General features: G+C 23.6%; 1 protein-coding gene across 42 annotated transcripts in view; it reads left to right on the forward strand.

The window, feature by feature from the left end:
- The window catches only part of LOC127283940 (microtubule-actin cross-linking factor 1), a 298405-nt gene extending 284520 nt beyond the window's left edge, over positions 1 to 13885 (forward strand). For 25 of the 42 annotated variants that reach the window (XM_051309088.1, XM_051309099.1, XM_051309085.1 and 22 more), the window contains 7 exons: positions 3556 to 3715; positions 3938 to 4063; positions 7148 to 7328; positions 7916 to 7978; positions 8770 to 8889; positions 9702 to 9761; positions 11780 to 13885. In XM_051309088.1, coding sequence (XP_051165045.1) covers positions 3556 to 3715; positions 3938 to 4063; positions 7148 to 7328; positions 7916 to 7978; positions 8770 to 8889; positions 9702 to 9761; positions 11780 to 11936 — 867 coding nt within the window. In that variant the 3' untranslated portion in view covers positions 11937 to 13885. Of the gene's footprint in view, positions 1 to 1222; positions 1330 to 2523; positions 2586 to 3555; positions 3716 to 3937; positions 4064 to 7147; positions 7329 to 7915; positions 7979 to 8769; positions 8890 to 9701; positions 9762 to 11779 lie in introns of all 42 variants that reach the window. The other 17 variants (XM_051309102.1, XM_051309109.1, XM_051309119.1 and 14 more) reach the window with 10 other exon arrangements.
- The last annotated feature ends 3858 nt before the right edge of the window (positions 13886 to 17743 follow it).

Below are 17743 nucleotides of genomic sequence, written 5' to 3' on the forward strand. Positions count from 1 at the left end.
TTTTTGATTTTGCAATTTCCTTTTTAGAAATATTTAAAAACGAGAGCAATATTTGTAAAATTAAAAACTGCCGCTTTTTATCCAAAAGTTGTATTTCCATAATTTTAAGCTCATTTTATCATATTTTATAAACACATATCAAGACTGACAGAAAAAAATAGTTCAATGGATGTATTTTTATATAAATTTCTTTTAGCTGAATTTTTTTTATAGAAAATAAAAAATCGAGATAAAAATTTCATTAAAAATTTCATTTGTAAAATTTTATTAAATTTTTTATATTTTTAAATAGTAGGTAACTTTTTTTTTTTTATTAATTTTTTTAATTTTCATTAGTAGAAAAAAATTTTACATTTTAAAATTTTTTCCATTTTAAAATTAATTATTCTTATTGTTTTAAATTTTGTTTCTTTTTTGAATTTTAATTTATTTTCTCTTCTTTTACAACTTAATTAATTTTATTTTAATTTTTTTCTTCTTTTCATTTTTATTCTCGTTTTTTGAAACTCATTAAAAATTGTACAAAACTCTTTTTTCTCAATTGTTGCAAATTTTAACAAAATAAAAAAAGAAAATCTTTTTCCATAAACAAATTTTTTTCTGTCATTCTTTAATATGAGCTAAAAAACAAAAAAAAATGCTGCACCGCACAAATCTCATGAACAAAAAAACCTTCAACAATTTTGGTAAGTAAAAAGGAATTTATAGTAAAACCGGAAGGATCTTCGCATGAGCATGTCCTTATAAAAAAAAACCGTCGAAATTTGTTTGGATTTCGTTATAATTATTGCTTCTTCTCTTCTTCTTCTTCTTCTTCTTCTAAATCTCTCTTCAATTTCTTTTTGTAATAGTCTGTAAATTTTGGGCTGGTTAAATAATTTTGGTGAAACTACAACGCATGCGATCAAGATTTCCCATATAAATTATATTTTCCCTCTGACTCCATAAATGGACCCAAGAGTGTGACGTTCGATTAGCACCTCAGGAGATGTGATGATTTCAGGAATGTGTCAAAAAAAAAAAAAGAAAAAATTTTTTTTCCCTCTTCCCCGTTTCTTTGAACAAAATTTTGTGTTTTAAATTTTTGAATCTGGTCACGGGAGAAAAATGCAGGAAAATTTTTTTTTTTTTTGGTATTTGAAACAAATGATTTTTTTTTCTCACGTGTTTTATTATTTTTTTGGCCATCGGGGCTTAAATTGTTTTGGTTTATGGTGCGTAGCGGAGGAGTTTATGAACCAGCTGATGCCGATTTTTGAGAGTTTGAGGCAAAAGGAGGATCTTCCGTGCTCGTATCCTCTCCACATGCACGCCCCCTCTTACCACTGGGTAAATAACTAAAAAAAAAATAAAAAAAAAAATTATTTTCTCTACAGTTTCTGCTGTGCCGTTAATTGAGTTTTTTTTTTAATTTTGCTGTTTTGTTTAGGTGGTATTGCATATATTGAAGTGTTTTTCTTTTTTTGCATCTCGTATCAATTTTTCCCATTACCCTTTGCGATGCTTTAATTTTTTTTTCTCTCTAGCTTGTGGCATGATATTTTAGATTTTATAGTGTATTTCCTTTTTTCAAATCCTAAAAGTAGCTGATTTAAAAAAAAAAGTAGTGACTCTTATATCTCATTCGATTTTTCATTGTTTCTTTTGTTCTTTCCTATTTTTTATTATTGTTTCCTATATTTATTTCGAATTTTGAACTCTTTGGATTGTATTTTCTTTTTTAATTTCATTGAATTCAAAAAATAAGCCTCGAAGTCACTACATAGTCTGTCGCCCCCCCCCCTTTACCCCCAATTTGGAAAAGTGTCGTCTCGATTTGAAAAATACGAGCATGTGTACAATTTGTGTAAACTTTTTGCTGTCTTGGGGATAAATTGAAAAGAAAAAAAAAATTCGATGAACAGGCATTTTTTTGGGTTTTGAGAAAGTAACATTTCTTTTTAGACTAAAAAAACCAATTAAGCACTAAAAAAAATAAAAAAGACATAAAGAACCTAAAATTATTATTATTATTATAAAATTTTATATTTTTTTTTCTTATTTTGTTAAAGGATTTACAAATCCATACAAAGCAATTTGATATTTACATTTTTTTTTAAATTTTATATTTTTATAATTATTATATTATAAAATATTTTACTAATTTTATTGTTTTTTAATTGTTCATATTTATAAATAGATAAACAATTAAAAAATAATAATACAAAAAGTATAAAATTAATTAGGAAATTAATTTTTTTTTTCTAAAAAATTTTTAAGGGAGAAAAAAAAAGTTTTGCATTTTACAAACTCAAAAAAATGTCTGATTATCGAAGTAAAATTATTCTTCTCAGTGTGTGCGGTTTTGAAATATTGTCTGATTATGAAGTTAGTAATTTTTTTTTATTGTTTCCCATACGAGTGAATTTGGAAAAAAAAATTTCATTTCTATGGGAAAGGTAATTTTTTTTTTTGGTAGTTACTAATTGGTAGTAAATGGAATATTTTTTGCGTAACAATGTCATTGTTAATATGCGTGCATAGTGGCGTTGATCGGAGATACTTCGAATCATCATAAGCTACTTTATCTCTCGCAACTTCTTTTGGTAAGTTTGCATGCCGCTTCTATTAGATCAAAATCAATTTTAATTATGGTAAAAAAAAATAATTATCGATAAAATTCGTAGTTTTTTTTTAAAAAAAAAAAGAGTATAAAAGTAGTTTATTTTTAAAATCTGAGTTGTCGAAATATTCACTTTTTGTAATTTTAATTCCACTTTGTTTTTTGGTATTTATTTACTTTTTTCAATTTTTTTTTATTCATTTTTTCAGTATTTATTTACTGTTTTCAATTTTTTTTTTGCATTATTTCGAGTTTTCTTTTTTGTCTTTATTGCATTTGTTCGATTTATTTATTTAATTTATTTTTTTCGTACATTTGTAAAATTTGTGTTTGAAAAAAAATACGAGTAAATTTTTTATTTTTAAAGTATCGTAAAAAAAATGATATAATATTTGAATACATTTAATTGGTTTGATTATTTAATTTTTGTTATTAGTTATTTTTACAATTAGTTAATATTTTATTAATATTGTCAAATATTTGTCTGAGTAGAAAAGTTGTTTTTTTTTAGAATTTGAAAAAGTAAAATGTGAGTTGAGTTTGAAATTACCATAAGTAAAATTGAATTAATTTACTATTATTAAGTAGAAAAAGTATCAATTACTAGGAGCTGTGGGTATGTACTATTTTATTATCTATATTTTCATTTCAATCACGCAAAAAAATTCTAATTACATTTACAAGTTTTTAAATAATTTCCATAGTCACTTCTAAACATTATATATTATGTAATCTAAAATATTTTAAATATTAAATTAAAATATTAAATATTAAATATTATTAAATATTATTTCATTTATTCTTTTAATATTTATATTTGAAAATAGAAAAAAAATCAATAAATGAAAAGAAATTTTGTTTTCTCTCTCTTTTCGAAAGATGAAAAATTTGACTGTAATCGAGTGTTTATAATTTATAAATGTATAATTTTTTCTTTTTTTTTATTGAAATAGGTGAGAGAAAGAAGTGCTCGAAGCGTGCCGATGGGAACGACAAGAGCTTCGCGAACATCTCTAAGTGCAGGAACACCGGATAGTCTCAGTGACAATGAAACATCTTTCAAAACTCCTGTGAGAAAGACAAGTACGTCGTATAGAAGTACATTAACTCCAGGTAACTAACAAAAGCTTTAACTAAATAATTGCTTATAATATTAAAAATTTATATAAATAAGAAGAATAATTGCTTATATTATAAAAAACAGAAATAATAATTATAATTGCTTTTAATATAAAAAAAAACTTATAGAATTAATAATAATAACTGCTTTTTGCTATTATTAAAAATAGCAATAGAATTTGATTTTTTTTTTTTACAAAATTTTATATTTTAAAGGTGGAAGTCGTCCATCAAGCCGACCAGCTTCGAGACCGGCTTCAAGACCTGCGAGTCGACCTGGTAGCAGACCTGCTTCCAGACAGGGTAGTCGATATGGTTCGTCACAATCTCTAGACAGCACTGGTAATTAAAAAAAAATTACATAATTTTTAATTAATTAAATTATCATGGTGATCACTATCCGTCAAAAATCCGGAATTATAATTACATTTTTACATTAAAAAACAAATCTATTTATTATTAAAAAATAAATTTACGAAAAGTCATTCTATAATATCAGTAAAGTTTTTATTTATTTATAACTAATATTATTTTATATTTGATTATTCAATATTTCTACTCTTCAGATATGATAAGATTAAGTTAATAAAAATATCCGATAGATGTCGCCTAATTACCATTTTCATAATTAATTCTAATCATGAAATAATATTTGAAAAATTATAATTTAGAAGTATTTAAAATTTGTCGAAACGATTCTTAAATTTTATTACCTTGATACCTGTGATACCTGTGATACCCGAGATTTGTTTATATTAAAGTATACAAAGGACAAAATAAATTAATGGTGATAACAATAGGAATAGAAAATTTCAAAGATAATTAAATTCATTTTCCAATTCGTGTATTTATATTTTGTCAAAAAATGTCGTAGTTGAGAAAAATTCAATATCTCAAGGCTAGAAATATATTTTTATACAATAATTAAATGTAATTGTTTTACTACAAAATTTTTTAAAACAAATTATGCATTAATTTATTTTTATAAGAAGGTTTATTAATATTATTTTAAAAATTAAATACTATGGAAAAACCTATTTTTTCTAAATAATAATAATAATAAAAATAAAAATGTGCACATTTATGTTTTGAAAATTCCAAAAATAATTAATTCTATTTTTTGTGAAATAATATTTGAAAAATTATAATTTCCAAGTATTTAAAATTTGTCGAAACGCTTCTTAAATTTTATTACCTTGATACCTGTGATATCCGAGATATGTTTATATTAAAGTATACAAAGGACAAAATAAATTAATGGTCATAACAATGGGAATAGAAAATTTCAAAGATAATTAAATTCATTTTGCAATTCGTGTATTTATATTTTGTCAAAAAATGTCGTAGTTGAGAAAAATTCAATATCTCAAAGCTAGAAATATATTTTTATATAATAATTAAATGTAATTGTTTTACTACAAAAATTTTTTAAAAATATTATGCATTAATTTATTTTTATAAGAATGTTTATTAATATTATTTTAAAAATTAAATACATACTATGGAAAAACCTATTTTTTCTAAATAATAATATTAATAGTAATAATACAAATTATTATCACCTTCATATTTTGAAACTTCCAAAAATAATTAATTCTATTCCTGAAATAATATTTGAAAAATTAAAAAATTTCCAAGTATTTGCAATTTGTCGAAACAATTCTTAAATTTTATTACTTTGATACCTGCGCAACCCGAGATTTGTTTACATTAAAGTACAAATGATAATTAATTCAATATTGCAATTCGTGTATTGACCCATTTATATTTTGTTAGAAAATTTAATAATTGAGGAAAATTCAATATAACTACTTTAGGATTTAAATCATTTCACAAAATATAAAATTTATTCTTGGTTTTTCATAAAAAATTTTTTAAAATATTATGCATTAATTTATTTTTATAAGAAGGTTTATTATTTTAAAAATATTACCGTAGAAAAACTTATTTTTCTAAATAATAATATTAATAGTAATAATACAAATTATTATCACCTTCATATTTTGAAACTTCCAAAAATAATTAATTCTATTCCTGAAATAATATTTGAAAAATTATAAAATTTCTAAGTATTTGAAATTTGTTGAAAAGGTTTTTAAATTTTATTACCCTAATACCTGTGTGACCCGAAATTAGTTTACATTTAAGTAGAAAGGACAAATTTTAAGTTGATGGTCATAACAAATGGAAAATTTCAAAGATAATTAAATAAATTTTGTAAAATTATTAAAAGCAAAATTTAACTTTTCTAAATATATTATATTATATCGAAATTTTTAAAATCGGTGATCGCTTAAACCTAAAAATTAACCTTTCATTACTTTAAAAACAGAAAATTTTTTTATTTTAAAAATTTCAAATTACGTACAAAGTATTGGAAATGTTTTTTATTTTTAAAATACAAATAATCAAAAATAAAAGGTGAATAATTAAATTACTATTTTTTAAATTAAATTTAATATTATTGAAAAATAATTAAGGATGTTCAATCTATTGACATAACTTGAAAGTTATTTTTAACAACAAAAATAAAGCAGTAATGTAAATTAATTTCACCAAATTTTGAAAGATTCAGTTTTGTATAATTTTCAAAAAAAAATTAAGAATGTTAAATAATTATTATTTGACTACAATTTTTGGTTCAAAATTATTTTTTTTATTGTACAATTGGATTTTTGAAAATTTAGTAAAATTAATTTTAGTTATAGTTTTATTATTTGATGATAAAATCAATTTTTGGTTTAAGGTTATGTTAAGAGGTTGAACTGCCCTAAAAAATGAAATAAAATATGGTAAATGATAATAAAAAATTAAATTTAATATATAGGGTAAATGCACTAATTACGGTGTGATTCGAGTAAAAAAAAAACACCTTTAAAATAGAAAATTCATTTCTATTGTATAAAGTAAATTTAAGACTTATTAAACTAAAAGCTTATGTTATTTAGATATTAAAAAAATTTTAACTTTATAAAAATCGATTATTTAAACAAATATGAGAAATTAAAACTAATACCATAATTTTCTATTACGGCGCGTTTGTATTCGGTGTATCAAATACGGTGACCAAAATTACGTGTATTTTAAAGACACTTTGCCCACCGTAATTGAAGCAAATAGAAATCTTAAAAATGTTTCAATTACGGCGAGGGAAAAAATTTGATCTCAAATAATTAAATTAATAATTGTTTAAATGTCCATCTTTATTAGTAATTGTATCAAAAAAAGATTAAAATAATTTTTTTTTAAATCATTTTGCAACAGTTATATTAGATATAATAGTAATAATAGTTATTTTTTATAAACGCGCCGTAATTGATGTACTTACCCTATGTATTTAAAAAATATTTCGGATTTATGAGTAAAAAAATATAACCAAAAAATGTAATAAAAAGACAAAAAAAGATGATAAATTTTTTTTTTAAGACGATTCTGCAACTCCAAGCCGTATTCCGAGAAGAACAGTGGGAACGACTGGAAATACACCAACATCAAGCAGACACAACAGCATTTCGGGCAAGAAGTTGGGAACACCGATGAACGGTTCCAGTTCCCGGCCCCGTACTCCGACAGGTCTAATTAGTCCTGCAAGCGGATCAGCTTCAAGGTTTGTTTCATTTTTCAATTTAGTATAAAAAATGTAAATAATATATTTTTTTATATACCTCAAATGAAAACTATTTTATTAAAGCATTATTGAAATGATTAACTTAATTAAAATTTGCATCCACTGTGAGAGGCAATTAATAGATTGCAGCTAAAACAAATAACACAATCCTATATACTCACTTTTCTTTATAATATTTAAATTATTTTTTTTTAAATTATTTGAATTTGAATTTTTTTTTTTTTATTAGTTTGTTTTTTTCTCTAATAATAACTGGTCGTTATCCACTCCGCCAACTGTAATTTATATAAAGACAAATTTTTCCATTTCAAATAAAATTATTGTCTTAAAATAAAATGATTTTCAATGGATTGACCTATAAGTATAAATTAAAATAGTTTAAAATTTTTTGTTAATTTTATAACCGGAGGCTTGGGACTATTATAAAAAAAAAAAAATTAAAAACATAGACGCAATAATATAATGTAAAACTTAATTTCATTATAATTTCTTAACTAATATTGAAGCTAATTGCAGCATTTAAAATAAATTAAACAATAACACCGCTTAAAAAATAAATTTTTTAGGTTTAGCTCGATTCATCGAGCCTCGAGTATACCAACCCTGTCTGGTGTCGGAACACCAATTAGGTAAAGCAAAATAATAAAAAATATTAACCATTCTCATGAATAATTACGCAAACATATTAAAATATTAGCTTGTTTCTCTTTCTCGTTAAAAGTTTTGCTCCAAAAAAAAAGTAATATGCCAAAAATCATTTGCTTTAGTAAAATATTAGTGCTTGCAAAATTAATTCAGTTTGAATTTTTCGTATAAGAAAAAACAGTTTTCTTTTACGTAAGAACGTCAGTATTTAATAGAAAGTTGGTGGTGGTGTGGTTTTATTGTTTCATATTTATGTTTGTTTTGGAAAATATCTTTTCTTCTTTTAGTTTTGAATTATTTAAATACTAAACGCAATAATGAATGATTTCCGTTTTCGTTTAATTTGGTTTTGTCTTTTTATTCTATTTATTTACTTAATATAAATAAATACCTTTTCATTAAAGAATTTTTTTTATTAATTTATTTTGTTTAAAAAAAAACTATTTTTTTACTATCAAAAATTACTTCCATGAAGGTGGAATTGTTTTTCACAGGATCAAAAATGTCATATTATTTTTTTTTTTAAAGATTTTCGGTCCAAATAATGCCTTGAGAAATACTTTTCAAAGTATTATGTTGATCCAAAACCTTTTTAAAAATGATTGGATATTTTTGGTCCTGTGAAAAATAATTTTCGACTCTGAGCGACGAGGCTAATTTCATGGAGGTAAAAAAAAATTATGTTTTTTCACTTTCCCCTAATTATATAAAGAAAAAGAAATAAATAAACATGAAAATCCTTGAAAAACTGACATTTTCGTGGTTAATGATTTAGCCGCTCTAGGATTCCTGTCTATGTTGGACCGGAAATAAAATCCCCTCAATCTACGACCAGCAATATTTCAACTCATTCAACTCAAAGCAATCATTCTACAATTTCTACTGATTCCAATGGGTATGCTGGATGGTTTGGTCTTGGCTTTTCTCTGTCATTGTCACGTCTTAATTATTAATCGTCTGCATGTCTCTTTTTCTTCATGAGGGAAATTTTTTTTTAATCAATATTGAAAAAAAAATGTAATTTTTATTTTTCTAAATATTATTTAGAACTTTGATAATTGAATTATTTTATATTTCAATATTGAAAAAAATGGAAAAATAAAATTCTTCTTTCTCGTAGAGTGAGAACAGGATTTTTTTTTTATCAATTGTCAAATTTTAATGTGAAAATTTCATTAAGTTTTAGTAGTACATAGTAGAAGTAGTTAAGTTTGTGAATTTATTTTTAGATTTTAAAATCATTATCGTTTTCTGTACCTCAAATTCATCTGCTTGCTGCATGTGCTTTATAACAAATATATTTTTGTTGTTTGGGAAATAATTTAATTTTTGATTCTGGATTAAAACAATTTTCAATATTTGTGGCATGATTTTTTTTATGTTTGTGTATTTAAATCAAATTTTTTAATACCAAAACAAATTTTTTATTTTTCACATCCATTCGTTTTCGATTTTTTTTTAAATTCACACTATTGTTTTTAATTTTGATTTCTAGCTATATATATATTTTTTAAATAATTCGAGAGATGATTTCTTTTGATTTCGATTCAAAAATAGAAGATTAATTTTTTAAAAATTGTAGTTTATAGAAAATAAAATTTTTGATATGTAACAATTGAAGAAAAAAAATTTGTAATTTCACAAACAATGCTTAATTTTTTTTTCAACTCTGGTATATGGACTAACAATTTTTTTTCGCAATATCAGGAGCAACTCTGCCCGCACGAGTTCGGCAACTAATATTCCATTGGCTATCAAAAGCAATAGGTAATCTCATATATATGATTCATGTTTGGTTTGTGTTTCGTCTTTATTAAATAAAAAAAAAAAAAACTCCTCCTTAATATCATTGCTGTAGAATCCAAATAAGTGAGAAAAAAAAATTCCACAAATTATTTCATCCTCATAATTTCTATTATCAATTACATTATACATTACTGTAAACAATTTTCTTATTAGCTTTCGTGTGCTTTTCCTTTATACAAACAATCTTTCTTTCCACGTCTTTTTTCTTTCTTTGTTTTGTATATTTGAAAAGAAATTTTCAATTGTAATCGATACAGTTATTTTGAACTAAACAAGAGAAAAATTACTTTTTTTAAAAAATCATATTTTATTATATTCCACTCAAAGAAATGAAATTACTTTCATTTATTTTTCGAAAATTTGATACCTACTTTGTAGGAAATATTTCGGACTTCATGAGGTCAAATTTCTATGTTACCAAATTTTAAGATGAATGAAATTTTATATTTTATATTTATAATTATCATGCATTTCGACTATTTTTGTTCAATTGAATATTATACAATACAAATCTTCTTTATTTCAATTATTTAACAAATTTTTAACTTAAATTTTTCTCTAAATTAATTATTATTTTTAATATTTTTAATGAAATTCTTCACAAATTCAATTATCTTAAATTATTTTTCAGTAACAATTTTATGAAAATCAACAATTGCTAATAATTTTAAAAAAAACCAAATAAAATTATCAAAAATTTTCAATTTAAAACCTTTTAAAAATTAAAAATTAAAAAAAAATTTTTTAATTTTCCATCTAAAACTTTTTAAAATTTAATAATTTCATTATAACTTTTCCGAAATTCAATTATTCTTAATGATTTTTATAATATTCTTCAAAAAATTTGAAAGTATTTTCGAGCATTTTTCAATTAAAAAGTTTTAAAGTTCAATTTTTGTCTTTAATTTTTAATAAATTCTTTTGCAACAGAAATTATCCAAAAAATTCCAATTCAAAATCATTTGAATTCAATTATTTTCAAAAACTTCATTTTAAAACCTTGTAAAAAATTATTTCTAAAAATGAAAATTGTAACTCTTTCAAAATTTAATTATTTTAAATGATTTTTATAATATTTTTCAAAAATTCAATTATTTGATACCTTTTTTCAATTAAAAACTTCTGAAATTCAATTTTTGTCTGTAATTTCTAATAAATTTTTCATCATCAAAAAATTTCAATTCAACATCACTTGAAGTTTAATTAATTTCAAAAATCTGAATTGTAAATCTTTAAAAATTCAATTACATTCAAATAATTTAATTAAAAATTATTTTCAATTCTGTAAAATTTAATTATTGTCTGAAATTTAACAAAATCGTTTGAAATTTCATTATTTCTAAAAATTTCAACTATAAATCTTCCAAAGTTCAATTATAATTAATAATTTTTATATTTCTTTAAAAAATTAATTATTTAAAAAAAGTTTCAAATAAAAACTCTAAAATTGAATTGTTGTCAGACTTTTTTTTCGAAATTTGTCCTACTTAATTAAAATTTTAAAAATTAACGTCTTTGATTCTGAAATATTTAAAATACATTTTTTTAAATAATATTCCTATAGAATTATTTTGATTAAGGAGTTAATAAAATTGATTTAATATCTGATAACATTAATTATTTAAAATAAAATAATAATTTATTAAATTTAATTAAAATAAAAAAAATCAACTTTTTTTGTAATGTAAATCGACTAAAACGATTTTTTGCGCCTTAAAGTTGATCCGAGTCTTGTAAAAATGTAAATTATTATAAAAATTAGAAGTTATGTCAGATAAAAGTTCAAAGTAATCAAAATTCTGATAAATAGTAATTAATAATTCTTTGGGTGGAATGTAATATTAAATGACAATAAGAAAAGTACAAATAACTATAATTCAATTTCTTACTGCACGTTTTTATATTTAAATGTTAAAATAAAAATGAAAAATATAGAAAAATTGTATAAAATTTGTAATTTTTTTGTTTTTAATTTTCAGAACAAAAACATCGTCCAGTGGAACGAGTACGCCTCTACCTCCGTCATCAAAATTATCAAGGAGACCGTCCGGTGCATCAGACATACCATTATCAACGCCTATTTCACGAAAAGGAAAGCCAACACCAATTGAACAGAGACAACCCTTTAGATTATAACCAATTATTAACGACAAAAAAAAATAAAAAATAATAATATATAATAAATCCTTGCGGATGCTCGAAAAATGAAAAAAAAAAGAAGAGGGAGAAGATAGTCACGCTTTTGAATAACTGTACAGTCGATAAGAATTTTTAGATATATAATCTTTAACGAATAACACTTTTAAAAAAAAGAAAGAAGAGGAAACAAATCGAAGATTAAAAAGCATAATCGGTAATATAAACGTCAGATTTTCTATCGGTATGCGACTAACGTTTTCTGTAAACGCTCGTCGCATCGTTGTTACACTCGTATTCCCCAATTATTAAGAAAATTCCCTCGCTTTTTTCCCCTCCCTATATAGAAAAATAAAGTGAGTTCTACGTTGTATGTAAAACTTAAGAATGAGATACAATTATTTATATATATGTGTATAAAAAAAAAATACAGCGGGGGAATAATTTATCAAGAGTAATATTTATAAGAATCTCGTTAATTCCACTGAAGAGTTTTTTTTTGAACTCTCAATTTGGTGGAGGATAATATTGTTGTAAAAAAAAAGAAAAGATTATGAAAAGCAGTCACTGCGCGTGCTTAAAGCGTATTATTATTATTATTATTATTTATTCTAGAAAAATCGAGCTCTGGCTCGTAATTTATATATATATATTTTTTTTTATTTCTTTGCCAATATTCGCAATTTTTCACGAAAATTTGGCGTTTAATACTTTTTTTTTAAAAACTGAAATTCCTTCTGTATAATAAATATATATTTATATATATTTTTTTCAATGATAAAAGACATCTGCGATTAACAAAAGCAGGCGAGATTTGAAAATGTTTCGTTGGGTAATTATCGTCAAGTCAATTTCGGGGGTAATAACATCAAAAAAAAAATGACATTGACTTTACGATTAGAACTTTACGAAATTTTGAACTCGCTTTGTTTTTTTATTTTAATTAAAAAAACCGATTTAACAATATTAATTCGTTCGATCGCCGAAAAGGATTAACGATTAATATCGATAAGTTTTTAGGCTGCCTAGATTTACTCATTTTTATAAACTGTAATATTATTAATGCTAGTGAACGTAAGTGTTTATACTATATTTACATATTTATAGAATATTATTTAATGCCATCGTTTTTTTCCGCCGCTCCTCTCATTCCTTGGACGAGAAATTTGAAAATACTATATACATTTTTCTTCTCTTTTCTGTTTTGTTATTTAAGAGAGAGCTTATTATGTGCATTGTTAGAGACAAATAAACGTCAGATAATTCTTTGAGATAATTAATTCTCAATTCATCAAAAGTTAAATAAAAAAAAAAAATAAATAAAACGGGGAGCGAAATTTTGTTCAGAGGTGAGAGAACATATTCTGTAAATATTGGTTGATTCTCTTGCCTAAATTTATATATATATATATCCCTTGCTTTCTTTAAAAAAAAACAATTCATCTGACGTTAAAATATTGTAGATGAAATTTTTTTAAAAAAAAAAAAAGAAAATCAAACTTAGTCTTACGTTTCTAACGGCACAAAAAAAACATGTACCGATTGTTTTTGTTTGAAAGTTTTTCATTTTTTTAATGTCCATGGATAGCATGGATTTTTTTTTTGCGTTTTATGATGATACATATACAAGGCTTTGTTGTATTATAAGACCTTATCCGATTAACCATGTGGGTATCGGATTAAGTTCACAAAAAGACATTTCCATTATATTTTTTTTCTTTTTTTTTTATTTTACATTAAAATGCAATTTCTTGTAACTTGACGGAAAAAGATTCCGTATTGTAATAATCTAATGTGATTAATGTATTAACAAATCTTACACAATAATTTTTCTTGTTTTTTTTCGCCTGTCAAATTCTGTATCGTCGCTAATTAATGCTGTGAAGAAATATACATATATATGTGTATATATGTATGTGTATGCAAATATATATCTATATTGACCAATAGTCAATTGAGTTTTTATTTATCAAATTTTAATGGATCACGCGCCATTTCCAGCTGGGCCAATCAACATCCAGTGTTCTGAGCGGTGAGTGTGTTTTTTTTATAGAAGTTTATAAATTTTCTGCCTTTTTTTAAATTTGACTTTCTTCTTAGCAGCTTATAAATTTTTAGACTTTTTTTTATAACAGTTAAAAATTTTAAGACTTTATTTTATAGAAGTTTATAATTAATATGTCATTTTTTATAGACGCTTATAAATTTTATGAACTTTTTTTTATTGTCCGCCAAACTTAATAAAAAATTTTACTTGTAACAAAACTAACAAGATAAGATACGCCAAACAACATCAGGCAATTATGGAAAGAATTCAATATTGATATCAGAAAAAGATTTACTATTACTTGTGCATAAAAAACTGCAATTTTGTTCATTGAAGAATTCAAATTTGAATGGATTGCGCGTCACTTCCCGAAGAGTAATATTTTCAGCCAATCAACGGCCGGCGTTCTGTATTCCACCACTTTTACAGTTGCGCGCCATTTCCAGCTGAGCCAATCAACTTCCTGCGTCCTCTAAATCGACGCGCGCTACTTTTGTAGCAGAGTAATATTATTAACCAATCAACGTCCGGCGTTCTCCGTTCCACCACCTCCAGCGTCGCGCGCAACTCCCGCGACACTTGTCGAGTCTTCGTCCATTTAGTCCGCCATCAGCCACGTGCCAGCAACGTTCCGAATTTTTGGTGAGTTTTTCTCAATTTACTTATCCCAGATACCACCCCCTTTTCCATAAAGTTAACCATGTAAAGTTCCTTACTTAACTCTTGTTAACTTCCTGTTAAATTCCATGCATGTCTATATATTTCCTTTTTTTTTCTTTCCTTTGTTAACTTTCTAGTACTTATCAATTATTTACTAGAAAAATGCAAAGGATTTTTTTTGAAATATTAAAGTCTTAAGTTTTAAAAATTGTAGTTTTAAATTTTTTTTTAAAAAGTATTTAATCAAAGTACTTTAAATAATTGCATTTGAATTTCTAAAAAAAATATAAATTTCTGGCAAATGGGACATTCTACTTGAAGCGGACAAACCCCTTCTGTTTCTTTTTAATATTAAATTTTATTAAATAAATTATTAAAATCTAAATTAAATATTAAAAAATTTTTAAAATAAATTAAATTATTAAATATTATTATTATTTTATTAAAAATGCACCAGTCGAAGAAAAATAGATGAATATTTTGTATTAAATTTAATAACTTTGAAGTCATTAAATTTAATACAAAATATTCACCTACTTTTCTTCGACTGATGCATTTTTAATAAAATAATATTTAAAATTAATAATATTAAAAAGAAACAGAAGGTATTGGTCCGCTTTATCTTGAAAGCCCCAAATGTCTGTAGATAAGTTTAATATATTTATAATTTTATAATATTTATTTATATATAATACATTTTTACATTTTGTACTTAAATAATATTTTTGTATGAATATTATTAATTAAAAAATGGTTTGAAAAAATAATAATATAAAGATTTTTTGTTTGTTTGGACTATGTTATAATTCATTTTATTTATGTCACTGTTGGTTTGTTTATTAAAAAACTAACAATCATCTGAAAGAGTATCATTTAAAAATATATATCAGAATATTGTAAACTTCAGAATGTTGAATTACAAAGAGTTAGTAAAGTGTTGTATAAATATTAAAATATCCGCCCTGATTAAATTTTTGGTGCGAAAGTTTACCAAAAATTAAATAAGGGTGGACATTTAAATATTCATAAAACCCTTTATTAAACCTTGCAACTCAATATCCTGAAGGTTTAACTTAAAGATTTCTAATAAATATATAACTTAAAATATAATTTTGTTAGTAGATTTGATTTTCTCTCTTCTTCAGATGATTGAGTAGTAATCCGATAATAAACAAGACAATAAAATAAATAAATTAATAAACACATTTTTAATTGTAAATTATAATAATAAATAATAGTAAAAACAACATTAATAATATTAATACAAAAATACTAACTAAATAAATAATGTAAAAAGTATGTAAATAAATATCTTAAAAAATATAATTAAACTTATCTAACTAATTTTATTGTCAAAGAAATTCAAATGTAAATAAAAATTAAAAGTACTTTGAACAGATACTGTTGAAGAAAAATTTTAAACTAAAAATAATCTGTAAAACTTAAAACTTTAATAATTCAAGAATAATCCTCTGGATTTTGAAAGTAAATAAACAATGATAAGTAGTAGAAGAAAACAAAGAAAAGAAAAAAAGGGAGATAGACATGTATGGAAATTAACGGGAAACGACAGAGTTAAAACCGGGACAGACCATGGTTAACCGAAGGAAAAGGGACCGGTAGAAGGGAAGGTAAGAGAACAACTCCACCAAAAAGACGGACAGGAGGTACGTGGCTGAGGAAGGAGGAAGGCAAGAGGCGATAGGAAAAACAATATATTTATTGAGAAACAACATATTTATTTATTCAATCATTTTTAACATCGATCTTCTTCGTTTTCTTCTTCTTCTTCTTCTTCTTCTTCTCCTCCAACCAGCCACGTGCCTCCTGTCCGTCTTTTTGGTGGAGTTTGTTCTCTTACCTTCCCTTCTACCGGTCCCTTTTCCTTCGGTTAACCATGGTCTGTCCCGGTTTTAACTCTGTCGTTTCCCGTTAATTTCCATACATGTCTATCTCCCTTTTTTTTCTTTTCTTTGTTTACTTCTACTACTTATCATTGTTTATTTACTTTCAAAATCCAGAGGATTATTCTTGAATTATTAAAGTTTTAAGTTTTAAAGATTATTTTTAGTTTAAAATTTTTCTTCAACAGTATCTATTCAAAGTACTTTTAATTTCCTAGGTTAGATAAGTTTAGTTATACATTTTTTATATATTTATTTATATTTTATATTTTTAACATTTATTTATATAATATTTATGTATGAATATTATTCATTAATTATTATTAGTATTATTTTACAGTTATTTTTACTATTTATTATTAATATTATTTACTATTAAAAATTGTTTATTCATTTATTTATTTCATTGTTATTTTTATTTTCAGATTACTACTAAACCATCTGAAGAGAAGAAAAAAATATTCTGTGAAGCTGCAAATCTTCTTATTGGTACTTGCAAACGGAGGAACGATTTAAAAACCTTTTTATTAAATATTCAGATATTTATGTTTATTACATTTTTATTATTTCTGCGATTAATATTGTTATTTATTAATTTTAAGTTACTGCTGTATTAAGAATTTGAAAATAAATAAAAATATTAAATATAAGTATATTATTGAGACAACCAGTGAAATTTTATTCAATCAAAATTAATGTTATTAAAAGAGTGTAAATTTTTTCTGGCATTATTCAGGATTTAAAATTGTATTATATATTATTACAATTAAAAAAAATTATTTTCATAACGCGGTGCAAAAAAGAGGCACTTTTTTAGCACGCCGTGCTGAAAAGTGCGTTTTTTTGCACCTTGTCATGAAAAGTATCGTTCGTAACTTGTGTTAATATTTGCGGATTTTTGAAAAAGTATTTTTTTTGGGACAAGCTCTACAGCTTGTATAAAACACTTTTTCAAAAATCTGCAAATATTAACACAAGTTACGAAATATACTATTTAAAAAATATTAACAAATTAATTGTTTTAAACATGTAGATGTATAAAATAAATCATAAAAAAGATTTTTAAATTAACCCAATATTTGAAAGCACCAATAATGAGAATTCCATTTTAAGAGAATCTTTTTTCTTTTTTTCGGATGGTTCTTAGTCACTTAATAAAGAGATCAACAACGAAATAAATAAACAAGCAATCAAAT

This window comes from Leptopilina boulardi, unplaced genomic scaffold (assembly GCF_019393585.1).
Source record: "Leptopilina boulardi isolate dan_hultmark-lab unplaced genomic scaffold, ZJU_Lbou_2.1 LbouV2_316, whole genome shotgun sequence".
NCBI lineage: Eukaryota > Metazoa > Arthropoda > Insecta > Hymenoptera > Figitidae > Leptopilina > Leptopilina boulardi.